At 37.1% G+C, this 23,299-nt stretch overlaps 1 protein-coding gene across 6 annotated transcripts in view; it reads right to left on the minus strand.

Moving 5' to 3' along the window:
• Positions 1–23,299, minus strand: part of BIVM (basic, immunoglobulin-like variable motif containing) — a 40,408-nt gene that overhangs the window by 14,009 nt on the left and 3,100 nt on the right. For all 6 annotated transcript variants that reach the window (XM_081290258.1, XM_081290255.1, XM_081290256.1 and 3 more), the window contains 4 exons: positions 20,176–20,776; positions 4,991–5,117; positions 469–564; positions 88–192 (listed from right to left, as the gene is read on the minus strand). In XM_081290258.1, coding sequence (XP_081146384.1) covers positions 88–192; positions 469–564; positions 4,991–5,117; positions 20,176–20,653 — 806 coding nt within the window. In that variant the 5' untranslated portion in view covers positions 20,654–20,776. The remainder of the gene's footprint in view (positions 1–87; positions 193–468; positions 565–4,990; positions 5,118–20,175; positions 20,777–23,299) is intronic.

A 23,299-nucleotide genomic window follows, 5' to 3' on the forward strand; every position in this document is an offset into this window, starting at 1 on the left:
TCAAAGTACATGGTTTAACACACACCTACAGTATCAGTACATTGCAGAACTAGAAACAACGGATTGCTTGGAAGTAGTGCTTTGTACCTCATGAGTGTTGTGTTTCCGGTGAAAGGGCCAAACCTGATATCTTCAAATGGGGGTTGAAAGCCCAAAATATGTAAAGCCTCTTCTTGGGTAATAGGTGGAAGACTATAAGAGAAACACCGCCTTTCATTTTACAGTCCCAATCACACACAAAAATCTGTCTCAATGTTAATACATATGTCTGGCTTGCACATAGTTTAGCACTATTCTTTGTTTTCATTTTATTGAAGACATGCATATGTTTTAAGTTAAAAGATTAATAATATGATTCAGCAGTTTTTTCTTAATTTATGAAAAACCTATCCCACCTTCTATTAGAGAACCAACACCAAACCACTTTCAAATTTGGAATTGGAGAAACCAATAAAGTGGCATACTTACCTTCCAGCTCCCATTGTGCTATATAAGAAATTCCAACAAGAAATTAATGAGGAGATGCCACATGAAGTCTTATATTGTGGTCGGCTTATGCAGTACCTGAAAAAATAAAAGATCGCTTTCTTCATTTAAATAAATATGAAAAAAAATAACAGAAATATTCATCTAATGATGACTTAAAGTGTTAATATAAAGAAAGTTTTGATCACTGAAAGCAATATAAAACCTTTATTCATTTAAAATATTTTTGTACTTATTAAACATTATAAATGCATAATGATAATAAGTCATCTATTTTAATAAGGATAGCTAATATGACTATTAAAATGAATACTATCCAAACTAATGGAAAAATAGACGATATATGAATTTAGATATCAGCTACTCAATTTCAGCTTGAATGCCTAGCGGAGCAGCAACTGCAATTATTTGCAACCTCTGAAATACTGGAGAAACAGGGCAAAGCATTGTCCCCCACATTTCAAGTTTACAGGGAGATTCTTCAACTCAAACTAAAAGACATCCATTTATCACCCACTGTGTCCTGGACAAGAATCCATTGAGCAGAACTGTCACAGAGGATTTTAAAAATGAAACACAAAACCCTTACATGGCACAATTCAGTTGTGTAACCCAGACAATTTTCCAAGCAGTCAAGTTTCAAGGGAAATGACAAAGACTCACATGGACATAAGGAAAAGAAACAGACTACAGGATTCAGTTTTAAAGAAGAAATAAGGTTAGCTTTCAAATGATGTTTTCCTAACTAATGAAGGTACTAATGAGTGGCCAAAGTAAAAAAGAAAAACAAGCCTTATCATTGTAATTACAGTTTTACTCTTACCTGGAAAAAAGAAAAACTTTATACATATGTGTATTTGTATGTATATATTTGTATATGAATTTATAATGCAGATATGTACACAAATCAGCAATGACCCTCAAATATAGAGATCGAATTGTGAAACTTAAGACCCTGAGACACAAAAACTAATCACAGTCATTTGATATAATATGCTAAGTTTTATGGGTTTAACAGTGTCCCCTAAAAAGATAAGCCTAACTCCTGATATCTATGAATGTGACCTTATTTGGAAATAGGGTCTTTGCAGATATATTCAAGTTAATGATGTGAGGACATATTGAAGAAGGGTACACCCTTAATTCAATGGCTGGTGACTTCTAAGAAGGAAAAAAAACAGATAGGTATGAAGAAACAGATGCATGGGGGAAGAGGTTGAAGTTCCACACAAATTTTAGGATTTCTTTTTCCATTTCTAAAAAAATTGCCTTTGATATTTTCATAGGAATGGCACTAAACCTGTAGATCCCTTTGGGAATTACAGCCATTTTAATGATAATTGAGTCTTCCAATCCATGAACATGAGATTGCTTTCCATTTACTTGTGTCTTTAGTTTATTTCAGTAATGTTTTGTAACTTTCAGTGAAGAAGTCTTTTACATCCTTGGTTGAGTCTAGGCTTAATTATGTAATTACTTTTGATACTATTGTAAAAGGGATTATTTTCTTAATTTCCTATATGCGCTGTTCACTAGTATATAGAAATATAACTGATTTTTATGTGTTGACTTTGTAGTATATAACTTTGATGAACTTGTTTACTAGTTATAACAGTAATATTTTATGGAATGTTGAGTTGTCTACTTATAAAATCATGTCATCTGCTTGATAATTTTACTTTTTCTGTTCTGTTATACTTTTCCTTTTCTTGCTTAATTTTTCTGGCTAGGACTTCCAGTACTATTTTGAATGTAAGTAGTAATATTGGGCATCCTTGCCTTCTTCCTAATCTCAGAAGAAAATTTTTTTTTGTTTTTTATCTTGAGTACATTACCTGTAGGCTTTTCGAATATAGCCATCATTATGTCGAGGTAGTTTCCTTCTAGTATGTTAAGTGTTTTTATAATGAAAATAATTTGAATGTTATTAAATGCCTTTTCTGTGTCAGTGAGTCATAAGAGCTTTGTACTTCTATTAATATGGGGTATTAGATTGATTGATTTTTTAAATAAAAATGCATAGATGAATTTATTGCTTACTGTAAAGGAGGGTTATGCTAGTCAGACAGTCTCTCCAAGAACAGCCAACTTATACACTGATTGATTTTTATACGTTGAACCTTCCTTGTGTTCAAAGAGTAAGTCTCACCTGGTCATGGAGTATGATTTTTTTAATGTGCTGTTGAATCTGGATTTCTAGTTTTTTGGTAAGGATTTTTGAATCAATATTCTTCAAGAATATTCATCTGTATATTTCTTTTCTTATAGTATCTTTGATTGATCTTGGTATCAGGGTAATTGGCCTCATAAAATGAATTTATAAGTATTCTTTCCTCTTTAAATTGTTGGAAGAGTTTGAGAGAAGGCTTGGTGTTAATTTGAGTCTTTCTCCAGTTTCTAATAATCAAGAGGGTAATGGTATTCCTACATCTAAAAATACAGGTGGTCTGTGTTCCACTCTTGAAATCACTATCTTCTCCACAATTAACTAGGATCTACAACTGGAAGTTAGGCAGTAAGATGATAAAGTGGTGGTTGTCAGTGTCTTCCTCTGCATTTCTGCCATGTTAAACTGAATATCCACAAAAAAAAAAAAAAACCTCTGCAGATTCTCCCCGACATTATTGCTTTCATCCCTTGACCAAAGGCTCACTGGATGGTTTAGGAGGACCATCACATTTAAGGAGACCTGCATTGCTTGAGGTCTGCAGTAGCCTGTGCTGCTCTGAGTCCTCTCTTGTTGATCCAGTATGCACAGGACATGGTAAGTACATTTTAGATGCTATGGTTCAGGGATGTTGCTATTTCTTTGTTCTAAAGAAGATGGAGCTTTCCTCCTGGTTTTCATTTTGCTGCTGCTGCTATTATTCATGGGTTTCCAGAAAGAAATAGAGTTTTTTTTAAAGCCTATACTTACTCTGTCATATTGAAATCCGCCCCCCCCCCACTTCCATCTTAAACACTTCACAAATCTTGGGCATCCTAAGGCATCTCATCAAGCTAGTTTTCCTCCTCAGACATTTGACCCTCCCGAGGTTCAAAGTGACCTCTAATTCATTGGAATACCATTGATTTTTTTAGTGAAAATTAGAAGGCCACCAGAAAGCATATCCACCATTTGCTGTTGTCCTTATTCAAAGTAATCAATATGAGAATAAATTTGAATGTAAGAAATTTTTGTGAACAAAAATTTGTGGTCCACCCCGATGAAGCACTAGCAACTTATTCATTTATTGACTTTTTCTTTTTTCTTTTGTGAACAATCCTGCCTCAACCTTTGGGATTATTTTACAAATCCAATAATATACGGTGTTTTATATGTCACAGAATTTATCTTTACAAATATTTGGAAGTATTATATTCCTACAAATTCTTTCTTGTAATAACAAGTATGGCCTAAAGCATAAAAATTTTAATATTTTTTTTTAAAAGACAGAGGGCAAGGAAAGTTTCTCTTAAAATTTTTCACACTTCTTCATCAACCCAAACTTATTAACTGGTCTTATTCTCCACCAGGTTAAAATTTTTAACAACACTTTACTATCTTTTATAGGCTTTCCTATTCCAACCCTAATCTTGCAATACTCTTAGTGGGAAATAGACCTAGAATTATTCCCCTCAAGGCATTTCTCCCATCTGTCCTTCCTAGTCTGTCTTTGTGGCCTCACATGTTATAACATTAACATTTAATTACACATACTTGTTATTAAAACAAATCTTAAGTCTAAAAGGCTGGAAGCAAAAATGTACAAAGCCATTCTTCAAAGAAGTCTGAATTAATTTTTTATTTTTGTGTTTCTTCTCCAATACATACTACATATTAACTACTCCCAGATTATCTCTGTAAAATGTGCTTTCATTAAGAAATCTTCAATGGTTTATCTCTACCTTAGGAAAAAAAATCTATGGGCTAGGTGTGAAGACATTTTCAGACAAATCTTGGAACTGAATTCAGCCGAGGATTTATATGTTAAAGAAATATTGCTAATTTTATTAGATCTGAGAGTAGTACCTGGTTACATAAAAGCCATTTTTTAGAGGTGATACTTAGGCATGTTATGTAAAATATGATTGATTTCAGTCATTTACTTTAAAATTCTTCAGCAAAGAAAAACTAGGCATATAACTATATCAAAATATGACCATTTAGATAACCATAATGTGGAATTACACAGATGATTCTTTTTTAGTTATACATGACAGTAGAATCCATTTTGACATAATTATAAAAGCATGTAATATATCTTATTCTAATTCAGGACCCAGTACCTCTTCTTTCACATAGATTATTCTAATAACCAGGAGAGTCTGGGAAATATGGGCATGGCTCATAATTAATCTACTCCAAAAATTTGTAGTACACTTTGAATATTTATAAATCCTGGATATAATCTGAGAACTAGAAATATTTATCACATATGCTTTATTAACTTATAATACCAAAGTTATTGCCAAAATATGTATTTTAAAAATTGAAAAGTAAAAATTGTAATGACAGCAGTACCATCGTCTGAGGTCTAATACTTTCCGCTGTTTAATGTCCTCAAGAGGAGAATGCTGAGGACATTCCCTCTGATGTCTTCCTTTTTTCTCAGAAGTTTTTTTCTTGGAAACTTGTTTCTTTGCATTGCCTAGAATACAAAGAATAAAATAAACAAACTGCTTGGAATGAAGTAAGCTGCCATGATAAAAATTACATGTCAAAATTTAAAAGTGAGCTGGGGATATAGTTCAGTTGGTAGAGTGCTTGCCTTGCATGCACAAGGCCCTCGGTTCAATCCCCAGCACCATAAAAAAAAAAAAAAAAAGCAACTACCATTAGCTCTAAACATGACATTTGCAAACACAATGAAGTAATACATGTATTTTCAAGAATTGTTCTCATGAAGAGAAAGCAAGACAGAAAAAAAATTATTTGATCAACCAGGGTTGCTGTCTCTGATCAAGTTCTTACATTGCAAATCCAGAGCTAGTCACTTAGCTGGTGAAGAATCAATTACAAAATCTTTAGCTACATCTAGAAAATCAAGTTATCAACAGTAAACTATTGAACTAGACCATTTCCAGAAAATAAATTCCTTCCATAAAACAGTAAAACCACATTAATGCAAATTTGTTAAAAAGCAAAAGTGCTGTATGCAGTAATGTGATTATGGATGCTTAAAAATCCCTCGAGGCCTTCAGAGACACAAATGAATGGCAAATGAGGCACATGCGCATTATTAGAATTTAACATTAGCACCAGGAACCAAAATGGTAAAAATGTCTCCTTTCCCTGTGCATGTATGCACATACGTATGCATGTATACACACAAACACATGCACGCATGCACATATACCTCCCCAGAGACAGACAACCAACAGTGGTTTCCTACAGGGGAAGGGAGAATTATCAGCTGGACAAAAGGGAGGCAAATGTGAAAATTTACCTGTTTAATTTTTATTCTTTTTAATCTCTGAACCATGCTAATCGATTTTTCGGTCACAAAATTATATAAATTAAAATATTAGCAATGTCCAAACTCATTTTGTTAAAATGCTATTAATATTTCAGGCAACTACACTCAGATACTTTAAATACATTCATAAAATTTAACTGAAGGTTAGTTAAGGTTGGGAATATAGCTCAGTAGGTAGGGTGCTTGCCTTGCATGCACAAGGCACTGGGTTCAATCCCCAGCACCACACACACACATACACACACATACACACACACACACACACACAAAAAAAAAACCCTTAACTGAAGGTTATAAAACAGATTATATAGATACATTCCTAGAAAACAAACATGGCCAGGGAATTGCATTATTCATTCAAAATGCCTACCACAGCCAGGTGTGGTGGCACACACCTATAATTCCAGCAATTCAGGAGGATCACAAGTTCAAGGCCAACGTGGGCAACTTAGTGAGACTCTATCTCAAAATAAAAAATAAAAAGGTCTAGGTCTTTTAGGGTGTTGTTCAGTGATAAAACACCCCTGAGTCCAATCCCCAGTACTGAAAAAAAAAGAAACTATTCACACACACACACACACACACACACACACACACACAACTTTTCTCAAAGTTCCTACAATGCAACCCTGTGACACCCAAAACAAGATGGAACTCAGAAACTATTGTAACATATGTAATATCTGTAAAGTGTTAGAATAAGGAAGACTGTACAATCAAGAAGCAAATCCCCCCTTTGTTTAAATTATTCTTAGTCTTCACAGAGAACATCATATTTTTCACAGAGCTGAGCAACCACCTGCAAACATGAGCTAAAACTCATTGTGCCAACTTTCCCTCAATGATCAAATGGACAGTAAAGAGTCAGAAGACAGAAAAATGGCTTTCTACCATTTCCTGAAATATCTTCACTGTCTAATAATGACTTAATTCCCTTGACAGTTTTCCTAGCCACTTAGTTTCACAGCTAACAAAACATGGAAATCTGTGACCACAGCAGGCCATGGAAGGGTCTGTTCTCCCACTTTCCCCCAAGGGCTGCAAGAACCTGTCTTCTGTGCACTTCTGGTTTAATCCTGAGTCAGGGAAACTACACCTGCCCCCAATAAAAAACCAGAATCCTCTTAAAATTAAGGGAGTAATTTATTGGGGGGGGGGGGGAATGAGATAGCCAAGCAGGCTTTCAGCCTTATGCAGTTAACAGATGCACCTGAAAATTAGGAGTTAAAAATTGGACCAATCTTTGAGGCCATAAAATTAAGATAACTCACCAGGAGAAGGGAGGTTGGGAAGACAGCTCAGCCTTCTGACATCATGTTGTCAACAGTAATACCAAGAAGCCACAGCCAGACAAGGTCACTAAAATCAAACCCACTGAGACCAGACAATAGTCTTCCCTGTCCTGAAAAAAAATATTAGGGACTTTCCCAGATGACAAGGAGCAACATCAGGGGGTGAGGGGCAAATGCATGCACAGAACAGTCACTGAGGTTACCCACAGCCACCTTTACTTCTTTGGCATGGCACACCCCAATGTGAGACGGAAGATGGTAATGAGACATGTGCTGCATGAAAAGGGCAGGTTGAAGAAGAGACAGGCCCAGCTAAAACCCTGTAGAGGTGATAGCATCAAGGGACTGGGACCCTGCCTACACTGCAGACGCCATAAAAATTCTACAACTCGGGCTGGGATTGTGGCTCAACAGTAGAGTGCTTGCCTAGCAAGTGCAAGGCCCTGGGTTCGATCCTCAGCACCATATAAAAATAAATAAGATAAAGGTATTGTGTCCAACTACAACTAAAAAATAAATTTTTTTTTTAAATTCTACAACTCTTATATTCTGCTTTAGCCATCCTCACTCTCTCATCAGCACTGTCTCCTTTCTGGGTCAAGAAGAAGCCTCCACTGAAGAGCCTCATTCCTTTTACACATGTGCATGGCCTGATTCTTCTGGTAGAGAGCACAAGAACCCACTGAGCCCATGGGTCCTGTAGACAAAAGGAATCCACATCAAAGTGGAAGTTGGGATGGGAACAGAAAAGAGCAACCTCTAAACAGTTCTGTCTCCCCATCATATCAATTCAGTCACCTTTGCCCACTGTCCCTTGTCATTCCCGTACCCATTCTTCCCTTGCTCATCCTACCCACAACACACCATGTAGCCCCATCACCAATGTACACACACACACACTCTACACTGGCTTTTAGAAAAAGATATAAAGCTAGCATATAAAAAAGAAAACGCATCATCATTTTTACTTGAAGGAGCCTAAGAGAGTTCTGAGCAATTACCATCAATGGAAAGTGGGAAGGGGCAGAAAAAAAGAGGAGCCGCAAAGAAAGGGAGGCCCAGATTGTGTGTATAAACTGGGGCCAGATCTTGGGCTGACCCCTGAATCGTGCATGCATAGAGCAAGCCCCCCACAAAACAGCTGAGGCTAAAAGGACTGAACTGAGAATGAAGCTGTCCCCAAAAGATAGAATTTACAGTTTTGGTTCAACCAAATTTATTGCTTGCCATAACAAAAACTCAGCAGGTATTAGAATTACACATTGAGATCTATGAAATGTTCTGGTAATAAATGAAAAGATGGCAAACCTTTCCAGGTAAGAAAGAAAAGCTAAAAAGAAGTATAAATTCTAAAACTAAAATAAAAGAATGGAAAAGACATCTACGTAAACACTAATCAAAAGAAAGCTGCAACATTTATATCGATATCAAACACACTGGCTTTCAGAACAACAAATACTGCCAGGGATGATGAGACATTTCATAATGATAAAAGGGGCCAGTTCACGAAGAAGGGATAAAACTCATAAAGTTATGTGTATGCATCTAATATAAACTTCAAATCACAGAATGAACAGGACAGTGGAGAGCAGCAGGAATCTATCTCCCCGTGTGGACAATTACACTCACAAATCTGTTGTGATTATCTGGATACTCTGGATCAATAAAAAGGATGGTAACTTCCAGGGAAAGGCTTGCAGAGTAAATTGTTGATGGTTCTAGTCAATTTCAGCTCACAGCAAGGTACTCTCTACCCAGCCCCAGCTCAGGGACAAGCAAGAATGCAAGTGGTCCTGAGCATCTTCCAGGCAGCTTGAGAAGCCAGGCTGGGTGCCACAGGGACTGTGTCCTACAAAATTTGGGGATATGTGTTTTAATTGCTGATTGCTGCTTCTGGTCTTAGAAGCACAGATGCGTGGAGCGGGGCAGCTACTCCTTTACCCCACTCCCACTACAGCTGTCCCCCTCCAGAGGATGAAAAGTCCCAATGCCTTTTTGTATCATTTTTTTTCCTTTTTAAAATTCTTCTTCACTTTTCTTTTTTATCCTTTTTGGCAACCAAACCTTTAAGTTCTAGGATATTCAAAAGCAACAACCTACATAGGGTAATTTAGAAAGTCACTATGCATACCCAGGGAAAGACGAGGGTTTTAAAAAAGATCTCAGAAGCCCTTAAGTTTAGACCTCAGTCTGATAAGCAGCACGGATACAGCCTACAGCAATCAAAAACAAAAACAAGTCAACAAGCCCTAGCAGAGAGAATAATCTGATTTCCAGATTATTAGATTACATTTGTAAGTCCAGTTTCCAACAGAAATATCGAAATCACAAGACACACAAAGAAACAGGGAAATATGGCCCATTCAAAGGAAAAATATATATATATATACATATGTATATGCATATATATGTATATCACACACACACACACACATACACACACACACACACACACACACACACACACCATCTCTGCGAAAGGCCAGAAGGCAATCTGGCTACACAAAGACTTTAAAACCACTGTCTTAAAGACGCTTGAAGAACTAAAGAGAGACATTACATATATATTAACAAATGGAAATAACAATAAAGAGACAGTAAACCCAAAAAGAAGCCAAAAAGAAATTCTTCAGCTGAATAATAACAATAACGAATGAAGAATTCACTAGAGGGATTCAATAGCAGATTTGAGCAGGCAGAAGAAACAATTAGTAGACTTAAACATACAGAACAACTGAAAATATTGAGTCAGAGGAACAGAAAAAGAAAGATTGAAGAAAAGTGAACAAAGCTGAGGACACCAACCTATACATTATGGTGGTTCCAAAGGAGAGGAGAGAAAGAAAGGGGAAAAGAGATTATCCAAAGTAAATAACGGCTGAAAATTTCCCAAACTTGATGAAAGATATGAATATAAACATTCCAGAATCTCAGCGACTCCAAGAGAAATGAACCCCAAAAGACCCCACTCCAAAACACACTATAAGCAAACTGTTGAAAGATAGACAAAGAATCTTGAAAACAGCAGGAGGGAAGCAACTTATCACCTACAAGGCATCCCCAAGAAGAATACCAACAGATTTCTCATCAGAAATTTTGAAGGCCAAAAGGCAGCAGACTGATGTATTCAAAGTGCTAAAAGAAGGAAGGATATCAACCAAGACTCCTAAGACTAGCAATACCGTCCTTCAAAAGTGAAGGAACAATTAAGACATTCTCTAACAAAAACTGGGGGAGTTCATTACCAGTAGATCTGCCCTGCAAGGAATGCTACAGGGAGTCCTGTAGGTTGAAATGAAAGGACACTAGACAGAAACTCAAAGCAATGGGAAGAAATAAAGATCTCAGTGAATGTACTTACGTGAACATCTATTAAATTAGTAGTTTATCCTTGGTTTGCAACTCCACTTCCTATGCTCCACATGACTTAAGAGACTAATACATTTTTAAAAAACTATTATTCGTTTCAAGGTTAGTCTTATGGGGCTGGGACTGTGGCTCAGCGGTAGAGCACTTGCCTAGCATGTGCAAGCCCTGGGTTCCATTCTCAGCACCACATAAAAATGAATAAATTAAATAAAGATATTGTGTCCAGTTACAACTAAAAAATAAATATTAAAAAAGCTAGTATTATTAATTTGATTTGTAACTTCACATTTTTTTCTACATTATTTAAGAGGTTAATGCATCAAAATATTAGTTTATGTTCTAGAAAACACTACATATAAAGACGCAATGCTGTACCATCAATAACCCCAAGAGTATGAGGGTAAAGCATATAGGAATGGAATTTTTTAATGTTACTGAATTTAAGATGGTAAAAGTTCATACTGGATTGTTACAATATTAGGATGTTCCATGTAATACCCATAGACACCACCAAGAAAGTGCCTATAGAATACACATATATAAATAAAAGGAAGTAAAAAAGATTTAAAACATTTTACTACAAAAAATAACAAAAAGCAAGACAGTAATGCAGAAAATGGGGGAAACAAAGCTGTAAGGCAGGTAGAAAACAAATAGCTCAAAGAAGTGAAGTCCTTCCTTATCATTATTTACCTTATATGCAAATGAACCAACTGCTCTGATCAAAAGACAGAGAGTGGTTGGGCTGGGGATGTGGCTCAAGTGGTACTGTGCTCACCTGGGGGTGCTAGGTTAGATTCTCAGTACCACATAAAAATAAAATAAAGATGTTGTGTCCACCAAAAACTAAAATTTAATTAATTCTCTCTCTCTCTCTCTCTCTCTCTCTCTCTCTCTCTCTCTCTCTCTTAAAAAAAAAGAGAGTGGAAGAATGGATTTAAGGAAGCAGATCTAACTGTAGGTTCTCCATTCACTTCATTAGAGACACAAACTGGCTGACAGGGGAAGAATGGAAAAGGTATTCCAAGTAAATATTAAGCAGAAGAGAGCAGGGTGGTCAAAAATAAGAGTCCCCAAAGACAAAGTACCACTCCACTTACACGCTGTTCCCAGAGTCATCAGATTCAGAGACAGAGTGGAATGGTGGTTGCCAGGTGTTGAGGAAAGAGGGAAGAAGGAGACATTTTTAGTGGGTACTGAGTTTGAGGTTGGCAAGATGAAAAGAGACCTGGGATGGAGAGAGGGAATCACTGACAATAATAAACATACTTAGTGCCACGGAATTGTACACATAAAAAATGGCTAAGACGGTAAATTTAATGTCATTTGCTATTTACTGCTGCTTTAAAAACTATTATTTTTAAAAGAAATTGAATGGTGAAAAGATGACCCAACCATTGTTAGGGATTATCAGCAACCCCCTTTCAGCAATGGACAGAATAAAACAAGAATTAGAGACAAAAGATGCAAACACATCCAAATACTGACCTAATTAATATTGATAGATACACCCAATAATTGCTGAGTGCATTTTTTCTCAAGAGCACATGGTATATTCACCAAGATAGGTCATATGTTGGCATTGTAATGGTTAATTTGAATTGTCAACTTGATTGGATTAAGAGATGTCCAGGATTAAGACTGGCATGTCAATGAGGGTCTGTCTAAGAGTCATTGGCATGTGGGATAGCCAACTGAAATGGAGACCCTACTTAAGTGAAGGCAGCACCATCCAATAGGATGATGGCTTGGATGGAATAAAAGTTGGAAGAACAAGGAAACAGTAGCACAGCAAATTCTTCTTTAAGAGGTTCTTAATTGCTACTGCAATCACCTGAAGGTATCAGACTCTGCTTCCAAAGCAGACTCTGCCACTGATTCTCCAGAAACCTTCAGTCTCATACTAGGGTAGCACTGTTGAACCCTCCTGTTCTGGGGCTTCAGCCTCTTGGACTGCACAGCTACTGGTTCTTCCAGCTCTTCATCCTGCAGACAGCCATTGTGGACTATCCAGCTTCTGGTCACATAAGCCAATCTAATAAATCCCCTTTTATAATTATCCTTCCTGTTGATTCTGTTCCTTTAGAGAACCCTGATTAATAAAGTCACAAAACCATATTGTCTTCTGTCCACCATGGTATTACATTAGAAATCACTATTTAGGAAAAAAAAAAAAAACAAATATCTGGAAGTGAAACAGCACATGTCTAAGTAATGCATGTCTTAAAAAAGAACTGCAAAGTAAATTAGAAAATACTTTAAATTAAATAATAATAATAAAGGGTATCAAAGTTTGTGGACTGCAGCTAAAGCAGCACTTGAGAACAACCCCAAGCATTACATGCATAGGGCAGAAAGTCTCCCATCCATGATCTAAGCTTCCATCTTAAGTCAGAAAATGAAGAGCAAAGAAAGGAGAAGAAAGGAGACAACACATCAGAAATTGATGAAATAAAATATATAACCGAGAAAATAAATGAACTAAAAACTGGCTGTTCAAAAAGATGAAAACTGGTGAATTCCTAGTTAGACTTAACAGGCAAAAAGAAAAATGTCCACCATCAAGAGTAAAGAGCAGTTGTCACTGAAGACCGTGCACTTAACAGAGATGAGGAGACGGTGGTATTAGATAGGATGGCCAGCCTAATAGCTTCACAAACTAACAGGAATTCAGAAGAGCCTGGAAGCCAAATACAAATCCTAGTTCTACCTCCTGATAATGTGCAACTTTTAGCAACGGACTTGTTCCTGCTAAGCCTAATTCTTCATCTATAAAATAAGGACAACAGGTGGGGCCTAATAGGAGATCCTTAATAGGTTAAATAAGGACCTTAAAGAGGTCCTTAATCAGAACATGGCGGCGGGCATGGAGAGATCAAGTCTCTGACCTCTTCAGCTGTGCGGGCATAGGGAGTCGTAAACAGTCTAAATTCTGTTTGCTCAGGATCACTAGGCAATGCTGAGCTGATGAGGATCTGGGGCGAACAGTCTGGGCCTCTCAGAACACACACTGAGCCCGGATCGGCTGAATTCAAGCTACCGTTCGCCTGCTTCCTGCAGACAAACAGCTGTGACTCAGCACTAATCCATCCAGCTGAAACAACTGGTCGGCCCTTCTGATCCTACGGAGGTAAATGCCAACCGAGCCTTCATAGGTAGTGGCCACAGGTTTGAAACGGGGCTTGGGAGAGACAGTAAGGACCCACCCGTTGCATTGGTCACCCGGCAAAGGGAAACGAACTGTCACCATTTGCAAGAGATACCACTATGGCAGAGAACTGATGTCATCAGACTGCGGCGGAGGAGATAACTTCATTGAAACCTGTGGCTACAGCATCAAATAAATTTATAGGAGTAAACAGTAACTTAGCAGTCAAACAGAACAAGAAGTAACATGAGCAGCTTGAAAAAGCAAGGAAGAAAAGGAGTACAAACAATGCAGGACAGCCTAAATATTCAGGAGGACCTAGAGTCATCAGAAAAATGGTCATATAAAGAACTCAAGGAACACCTTAGACAGATGGAATGGAACCTTAAAGAGGATACAAGACAGCAAATTCAAGCAGTGAAAGAACACATTGAGAATGAATTACATAAACAGATAAAAGAAGAAGTTACGCATCTTTATCAGGAGATAGAGATTATAAAAAATAATCAAACAATAATTCTAGAAATGAAGGAAACGATAAACCAAATTAAAAACTCAATTGAGAGTATCACTAACAGAGTGGAGCAAGTAGAAGCCAGAATGTCAGATAATGAAGACAAAATATATCATCCTGAAAACAGTCTAGCCAACTCAGAAAAGCTGGTAAAAAATCACGAGAAAAACATCCAAGAGTTATGGGATAACATAAAAAAACCAAACTTACGAGTCATCGGGATAGAAGAAGGTACAGAGATTCAAACCAAGGGAATGAGAAACCTGCTGAATGAAATAATTACAGAAAACTTTCCAGAAATAAAAAAGGAAACAGATACACAAATTGAAGATGCATACAGGACACCGAGCACACAAAATCACAGTAGACCAACGCCAAGACACATTGTTATGAAGATATCCAATATACAGAACAAAGAGAAAATATTAAAAGCTACAAGAGAAAGGAGACACATTACATTCATGGGTAAACCAATAAGGTTAACAACGGATTTTTCATCACAGACGCTGAAAGCAAGAAGTTCATGGAACAATGTATTCCAAACACTGAAAGACAATGAATGACAACCAAGAATTCTGTATCCAGCAAAATTAAGCTTCAGGTATGACAACGAAATAAAAATCTTTCATGATAAACAAAAGTTAAAAGAATTTGCAGCCAGAAAACCAGCATTGCAAAGCATTTTGAGCAAAACACTACACGAGGAAGAAATGAAAAACAATAACCAAAACCATCAGTGGGAAGTGCCTCGGTAAAGACAGAGGGCGAGGGGAAAGATAATCATGGAGAAACAAACTAAATTTTTTTAAAAAAGGATAAATAATCAAACATGGCTGGAAGTACAAACCATATATCAATAGTAACTCTGAATGTTAATGGCTTAAACTCTCCAATAAAGCGACATAGGCTGGTAACATGGATTAAAAAAACAAATCCAACAATATGCTGCCTCCAGGAGACACATCTGATTGGAAAAGACATACACAGGCTGAAGGTGAAAGGATGGGAAAAAATATACCACGCACACAGTCCTCGTAAGCAAGCAGGGGTGGCCATCCTCATATCGAATAAAATCGACTTCAAGACTAAGTTAATCAAAAGGGATAAGGAAGGACATTATATACTGTTAAAAGGAACCATTCACCAACAAGACATAACAATTATCAATACTTATGCACCAAATAATGGTGCTGCGACATTCATAAAACAAATTATCCTCAAGTTCAAGAATCAAATAGACCACAACACAATAATTATGGGTGACTTCAACACACCTCTCTCACCATTGGACAGATCCTCCAAACAAAAGTTGAATAAAGAAACTATAGAACTCAATACCACAATCAATAACCTAGACTTAACTGACATATATAGAATATATCAACCATCATCAAATGGATATACTTTTTTCTCAGCAGCACATGGATCCTTCTCAAAAACAGACCATATATTATGCCATAGGGCAACCCTCAGTAAATATAAAGGGGTGGAGATAATACCATGCATTTTATCTGATCATAATGGAATGAAACTGGAAATCAATAATAAAAGAAGGAAGGAAGAATCCTATATCACATGGAAAATGAACAATATATTACTGAATGATCAATGGGTTACAGAAGACATAAAGGAGGAAATAAAAAAATTCTTAGAGATAAATGAAAATATAGACACAACATATCAGAATCTATGGGACACAATGAAAGCAGTTTTAAGAGGAAAATTCATCGCCTGGAGGTCATTCCTCAAAAAAAGAAAAAACCAACAAATAAATGAGCTCACACTTCATCTCCAAGCCCTAGAAAAGGAAGAGCAAAACAACAGCAAATGTAGCAGAAGGCAAGAAATAATTAAAAGCAGAGCGGAAATCAATGAAATTGAAACAAAAGAAACTATTGAAAAAATTAACAAAACTAAAAGTTGGTTCTTTGAAACAATAAATAAGATCGACAGACCCTTAGCCATGCTAATGAAGAGAAGAAGAGAGAAAACTCAAATTACTAACATACGGGATGAAAAACGCAATATCACAACAGATGCTACAGAAATACAGAAGACAATTAGAAATTATTTTGAAAACCTATATTCCAATAAAATAGAATATAGTGAAGACATTGATAAATTTCTTAAGTCATATGATTTGCCCAGACTGAGTCAGGAGGATACACACAATTTGAACAGACCAATATCAATGGATGAAATTGAAGAAGCAATCAAAAGACTACCAACCAAGAAAAGCCCAGGACTGGATGGGTATACAGCGGAGTTTTACAAAACCTTTAAAGAAGAATTAATACCAATACTTTTCAAGTTATTTCAGGAAACAGAAAAAGAGGGAGCTCTTCCAAATTCATTCTATGAGGCCAACATCACCCTGATTCCGAAACCAGACAAAGACACCTCAAAGAAAGAAAACTACAGACCAATATCTCTAATAAACCTAGATGCAAAAATCCTCAATAAAATTCTGGCGAATCGAATACAAAAACACATCAAAAAAATTGTGCACCATGATTCATCCCTGGGATGCAAGGATGGTTCAATATACGGAAATCAATAAATGTTATTCACCACATCAATAGACTTAAAGATAAGAACCATATGATCATCTCGATAGACGCAGAGAAAGCATTTGACAAATTACAGCATCCCTTTATGTTCAAAACATTAGAAAAACTAGGGATAACAGGAACTTACCTTGACATTGTAAAAGCTATCTATGCTAAGCCTCAGGCTAGCATCATTCTGAATGGAGAAAAGTTGAAGGCATTCCCTCTAAAATCTGGAACAAGACAGGGATGCCCTCTCTCACCACTTCTATTTAATTTAGTCTTTGAAATACTAGCCAGAGCAATTAGACAGACAAAAAAAATTAAAGGCATAAAAATTGGAAAAGAAGAACTTAAATTATCACTATTTGCAGATGACATGATTCTATACCTAGAATACCCAAAAGGGTCTACAAAGAAACTACTAGAACTAATAAATGAATTCAGCAAAGTGGCAGGATATAAAATCAACACGCATAAATCAAAGGCATTTCTGTATATCAGCGACAAAACTTCTGAAAGGGAAATGAGGAAAAACACTCCATTCACAATATCCTCAAAAAATAAAATACTTGGGAATCAACCTAACAAAAGAGGTGAAAGTTTTATACAATGAAAACTACAGAACCCTAAAGAGAGAAGTAGAAGAAGATCTTAGAAGATGGAAAATATACCCTGTTCATGGATAGGCAGAACTAACATTATCAACATGGCGATATTACCAAAAGTTCTCTATAGGTTTAATGCAATGCCAATCAAAATCCCAATGGCATTTCTTGTCGAAATAGATTAAGCAATCATAAAAATAAAAGACCCAGAATAGCAAAAGCAATTCTAAGCAGGAAGTGTGAATCAGGCGGTATAGCGATACCAGATTTCAAACTATATTACAGAGCAATAGTGACAAAAACAGCATGGTACTGGTACCAGAATAGGCGGGTGGACCAATGGTACAGAATAGAGGACACAGAGACTAATCCACAAAGTTACAACTATCTTATATTTGATAAAGGGGCTAAAAGCATGCAATGGAGGAAGGATAGCATCTTCAACAAATGGTGTTGGGAAAACTGGAAATCCATATGCAACAAAATGAAACTGAATCCCTTTCTCTTGCCATGCACAAAAGTTAACTCAAAATGGATCAAGGAGCTTGATATCAAATCAGAGACTCTGCGTCTGATAGAAGAAAAAATTGGCTCCGATCTACATATTGTGGGGTCGGGCTCCAAATTCCTTAACAGGACACCCATAGCACAAGAGTTAATAACAAGAATCAACAAATGGGAGTTACTTAAACTAAAAAGTTTTTTCTCAGCAAGAGAAACAATAAGAGAGGTAAATAGGGAGCCTACATCCTGGGAACAAATTTTTACTCCTCACACTTCAGATAGAGCCCTAATATCCAGAGTATACAAAGAACTCAAAAAATTAGACAATAAGATAACAAATAACCCAATCAATAAATGGGCCAAGGACCTGAACAGACACTTCTCAGAGGAGGATATACAATCAATCAACAAGTACATGAAAAAATGCTCACCATCTCTAGCAGTCAGAGAAATGCAAATCAAAACCACCCTAAGATACCATCTCACTCCAGTAAGATTGGCAGCCACTATGAAGTCAAACAACAACAAGTGCTGGCGAGGATGTGGAGAAAAGGGTACACTTGTACATTGCTGGTGGGACTGCAAATTGGTGCGGCCAATTTGGAAAGCAGTATGGAGATTCCTGGGAAAGCTGGGAATGGAACTACCATTTGACCCAGCTATTGCCCTTCTCGGGCTATTCCCTGAAGACCTTAAAAGAGCATGCTACAGGGATACTGCCACATTGATGTTCATAGCAGCACAATTCACAATAGCTAGACTGTGGAACCAACCCAGATGCCCTTCAATAGATGAATGGATAAAAAAAATGTGGCATTTATACACCATGGAATATTATGCAGCACTAAAAAATGACAAAATCATGGAATTTGCAGGGAAATGGATGGCACTAGAGCAGATTATGCTCAGTGAAGCTAGCCAATCCCTAAAAAACAAATACCAAATGTCTTCTTTGATATAATGAGAGCAACTATGAACAGAGTAGGGAGGAAGAGCAGGAAGAAAAGATTAACATTAAACAGAGACATGAGGTGGGAGGGAAAGGGAGAAAAAAAGGGAAATTGCATGGAAATGGAGGGAGACCCTCATTGCTATACAAAATTACATATAAGAGATTGTGAGGGGAATGGGAAAATAAACAAGGAGAGAAATGAATTACAGTAGATGGGGTAGAGAGAGAAGATGGGAGGGAAGGGGAGGGGGGATAGTAGGGGATAGGAAAGGTAGCAGAATACAACAGTTACTAATATGGCATTATGTAAAATTGTGGATGTGTAACCGACGTGATTCTGCAATCTACATTTGGGGTAAAATTGGGAGTTCATAACCCACTTGAATCTAATGTATGAAATATGATATGTCAAGAGCTTTGTAATGTTGTGAACAACCAATAAAAAAATCAAAAAAATAAAATAAAAATTAAAATAAGGACAACAGTATCTACCTCACAAAATTCATATATTACCATGAGTTCAGAATTGAAAAGCATTAGTACCCACCACAGGACCACTCAGCTGTGATTGTGAAAAGATGTGCACTGCAGTATAAGTGAACAGCATCCTCCTAAGTTGTATAGTACATAGCCTATTCAGTGGTACCTGGAGACCTCACTGGGGACTCAAAACATTTTAACAACAAAAGATATAAGGTTATTATATAATGAAAAGAAAACCAAATGTTTTCTAGTTTAGGAACTATGACTTCATGTCTGTGTGAAAGTACAAAATAATAATCGCATCATTCTAGTTACATCATTAACCATGTCTAAGCTGCTGTGTACTTATCTGTAATACCTGTTGTCAAAATATGCTTTTGATATTCAAAGCAAAATGCATTTCCATTGGCAACGCATGAATGAACTAACTGACCTATGTCCAAGGTTACTTTATTTTAACCACAATGACAGACAAGATGATAGCAATGTTTCTTGGTCAGTGTTATAAAAGGAAAACATGCCAGGCACAGGCACACACTCATAATCCCAGCAACTCGGGAGGCTGAGTCAGGAAGATCGAGAGTTCAAAGCTTGCCTCAGCAAAATCGAGGTGTTTAGCAACTGAGACCTAAAATACAAAATAGGGCTGGGGATGTGACTCAGTGGCCAAGTGTCCCTGAGTTCCCAAGTACCAAAAAAAAACAAATAAAAAATTTTTAAAAAGGAAAACATGTTTAATGACAAGAGTAAACAAAACACAGTGTTGGTTTTCTCATTGTTTGCACATATGAACATCAGGATTCCTACTTACCTGATTTGTGTTTCAAATTTGTAGTCACCTCGTCAAATTCTGATTTATCGATTTCCCATGCGAGAGGTAGCTTGCCCAGACTGTTGGATAAGTTTTCCAAACTATTGTCTTCATTATAGATTATCTCTGATGTACTAGTCGGGATTCCGATGTACCTTGATGAATTATTTCCAGAAGATAACGAGGTACTATCAGGGAGGCAAGAAGAGCGGGCTGGATTGGGGGTTTTATAGATTGAGGTTGCCTGGTTGAGAAAGGCATAGTCTGAACAGATGGCATAAATTTTCTCCCGAGTATGAGTCACAGGACAACTCCATGGATAATGCCCATCTCCTCTGGGACCCAAGGGTGCTCCCGAGGCACTTGTGCAGAAAGATCTGACAGCACCTTGTAGATTTTCTTCTGGAGACTTCCTCTCAGATTTGTGTCCACCATTTCCAGAATCATTGGACCTTTCGGTTTCCGCAACGTTAGGCATTGAATGCAACTGTGAAAGTTTCTATTACTAGGAAGAAGTTGCAACCCTTTCTGTTTCTTGAAAAACAACTTTGACAATTACTTACAGCATTCTGTAAAATCTTGAGAGCTGTGGAATGGGATCCTAAGGAAAGAGGGAGGAGAAAGAGTGATCAACAACCCGCATGACACTAAATATTCTATTAGGTATTATTCGTATGCCTTCATTCAATCCATTTGGATTTTCCAATGGCCATATGCCTAGAGTTATGATCAGTAGCCATCCATATTATTTTTAAAATTAGCCTAAAATAAAAGATTAGAAAAATACAAATCCCCTAGTTTAAAAAAAATGGACTGAGTATCTGAATAGTCACTTCTCCAAAGAGGAATGTACAAGGAGCACATGAAAAGATGTGCAGCATCTCTAGCCACCACAGAAATACAAATCAAAAGTGTAAGGAGGTACTAACTTAAGAGTCGGCTGCCTATAACCAAAAGACAGGTGATAACCAGCACTGACAAGGATGTGAAGAAACTGGAGCCCTCACACACTGACAGAAATGTAGATGGTCTAGTCGATTTGGGAAAAAGATCTTCAGGCATTTAAATGGAGTTACCATGTGGTATCAAGTTCATTCCTAGGTACACACCCAAGTGAAAACACATCCACATGTTAATAGCAGCATTACTCACAATAGCCAAAAAGAGGAAATGAACCAGATGCCCATCAAGTGACTTATGGTCAGTAGTATATCCAGCAATAAAAGCAATAAAAGAAGTACTGATCCATGATGCAACATGAATGAAATTTAAAAGCATTATACCAAGTGAAAAAAGACAACCACAAAGAAAAAGATACTGCATGACTCCTTTTATATAGTTTTAGCACAAACAGGTCTACAGGGAAAGAATGCAGCTTAGTGGCTGTGTACAGCTGGAGGGTTGGGTGAAGGGGTTTTTCGAATAATGAAAATATTTAATAAATGATTGGCGGTGAATATATTAAAATATACTAAAAGCCATTGACGTTTACCCTTTAATGGGTGAATTGGATGGTGTTCGAATTATATCTCAACAAAGCTATCTAAAAAATAGTGCTTTGGGCAAGATTGTTGAAAAAGTATACAGGCAACAAAGAGATATGATGTTAATGGTCATGGATCTAAATCCACAAATAATATAGAATTTTAATTTTTAAGGTTCTTCACCTGACCAAAAACAACAGTTCCAATCCAGGTGTCACAACCTTCTGAATCATCTCAGAAAGGCTAAATTTCATGACCAACCTGATTCTTTTGAGGAAGAAAACAGAAAAGTTTAAATAGCACCCGAGGGCACTCAAAGCAGCTAAAGATTCATATAAAAGGAAGTCTTTAATGACTCAAACCTTCCCAGGTAATGTGGGAGACACCGTGAAACTGGCAGGTGCTGGGCAGAGAGTGCAGATTTCTCTGGGTTCTAGGGATGGAGCAGCACATAAGAGATTCAATCCACTGCGGGGGACCAGTTGGACTTTCTACAGTTAATCTCCCTCCCCTTTGCTTACAGTAAAAATTAGAAACAAAAAATAATTTTCATAAGTTACAGAGAAATGATTATATAAAAAGTCATACAAACACTGAATGACATAAGTCTATAACGAAGCCTGCAATGATGGAGATAATTCACACAGAGCCTCTAGCTTCTCCTGATCCTTGAGCAGAAACTGGAGAGAAATAGCAATTTCTTCATGGAGTTTAGGGAAACAGATTCCATGTGAGGAGAACTCCATATGTGCTAGATGGGATGCAGTTTCTCTTATTTCTAAGGAATGCTTTCTTTCTGCCCATACCTTCAGGGAGGGCTTTTCAGTAGTCTGCAGTTTATATTTGTGTGCAAGATTGGTTTGAGAGGTGCTGCACCCCAAAACATGGAACCTGCAGAGTTTCATTTTGGAAACATCCTTTTTTTTTTTTTTGATAAAGAAATTTTAAGAGCAGGTGTATCCTATCTCCAGACAGAAGCATTTAAGCTTTCTGCTTCTTCCTCTTTTTATGGTGTTGGAAGTTGCAAAGGAAAGCTGTGCCTGAGGTTTACCAACCCAATTCTGGTCTCAGAGATGTCCTAGAGTAATATTTTCTACTTCCTATCTGTCATCCTCATGCCCTTTTTGAAAAGCTAGTGTGGAGAATTGGGTCTGTGGGGTTGTGTGGCTAGGCTGGATTAGGTGAGGAAGAGACCAAGTGTCACATGTAGAGCAAAGGACAGAGGCCACTGATGCTGGTTGGGTGGGAGGAGATGGAGATGTCTCACGCACTGCCCTTTCTATATCACCATCTCAAGCTTAGCTGTACTTTGTCACAGCTTCTTCCTCACTTAAATGAAATTTTGCTGGTGGGTCCGGTTCTCTGTATGGCAGTTTGGTGATTTTATGAAGTACGCTCATTTGGAACATATATATAGTAGATATTTGGATCAAAAACACAGGCAAAAGGAAATTAAAAGTCGGGGGTTGAGCTTCCAGAAAGCTACAGCCAGAAAAGAATAAAACACTTCATTAATAAATCACAACAGTCTGGCTTCATATGTGTTAGGGGTTTATCTGCTCTTAAATAATGGTCACTGAACAAGAATGTGCTCTTTGGATATTTTACAAAAAGAAAAAAGAAAGAAAAAGAGGAGGAGG

Source organism: Spermophilus citellus (assembly GCF_964194105.1).
Source record: "Spermophilus citellus genome assembly, chromosome: 1".
In the NCBI taxonomy this organism is placed as follows: domain Eukaryota; kingdom Metazoa; phylum Chordata; class Mammalia; order Rodentia; family Sciuridae; genus Spermophilus; species Spermophilus citellus.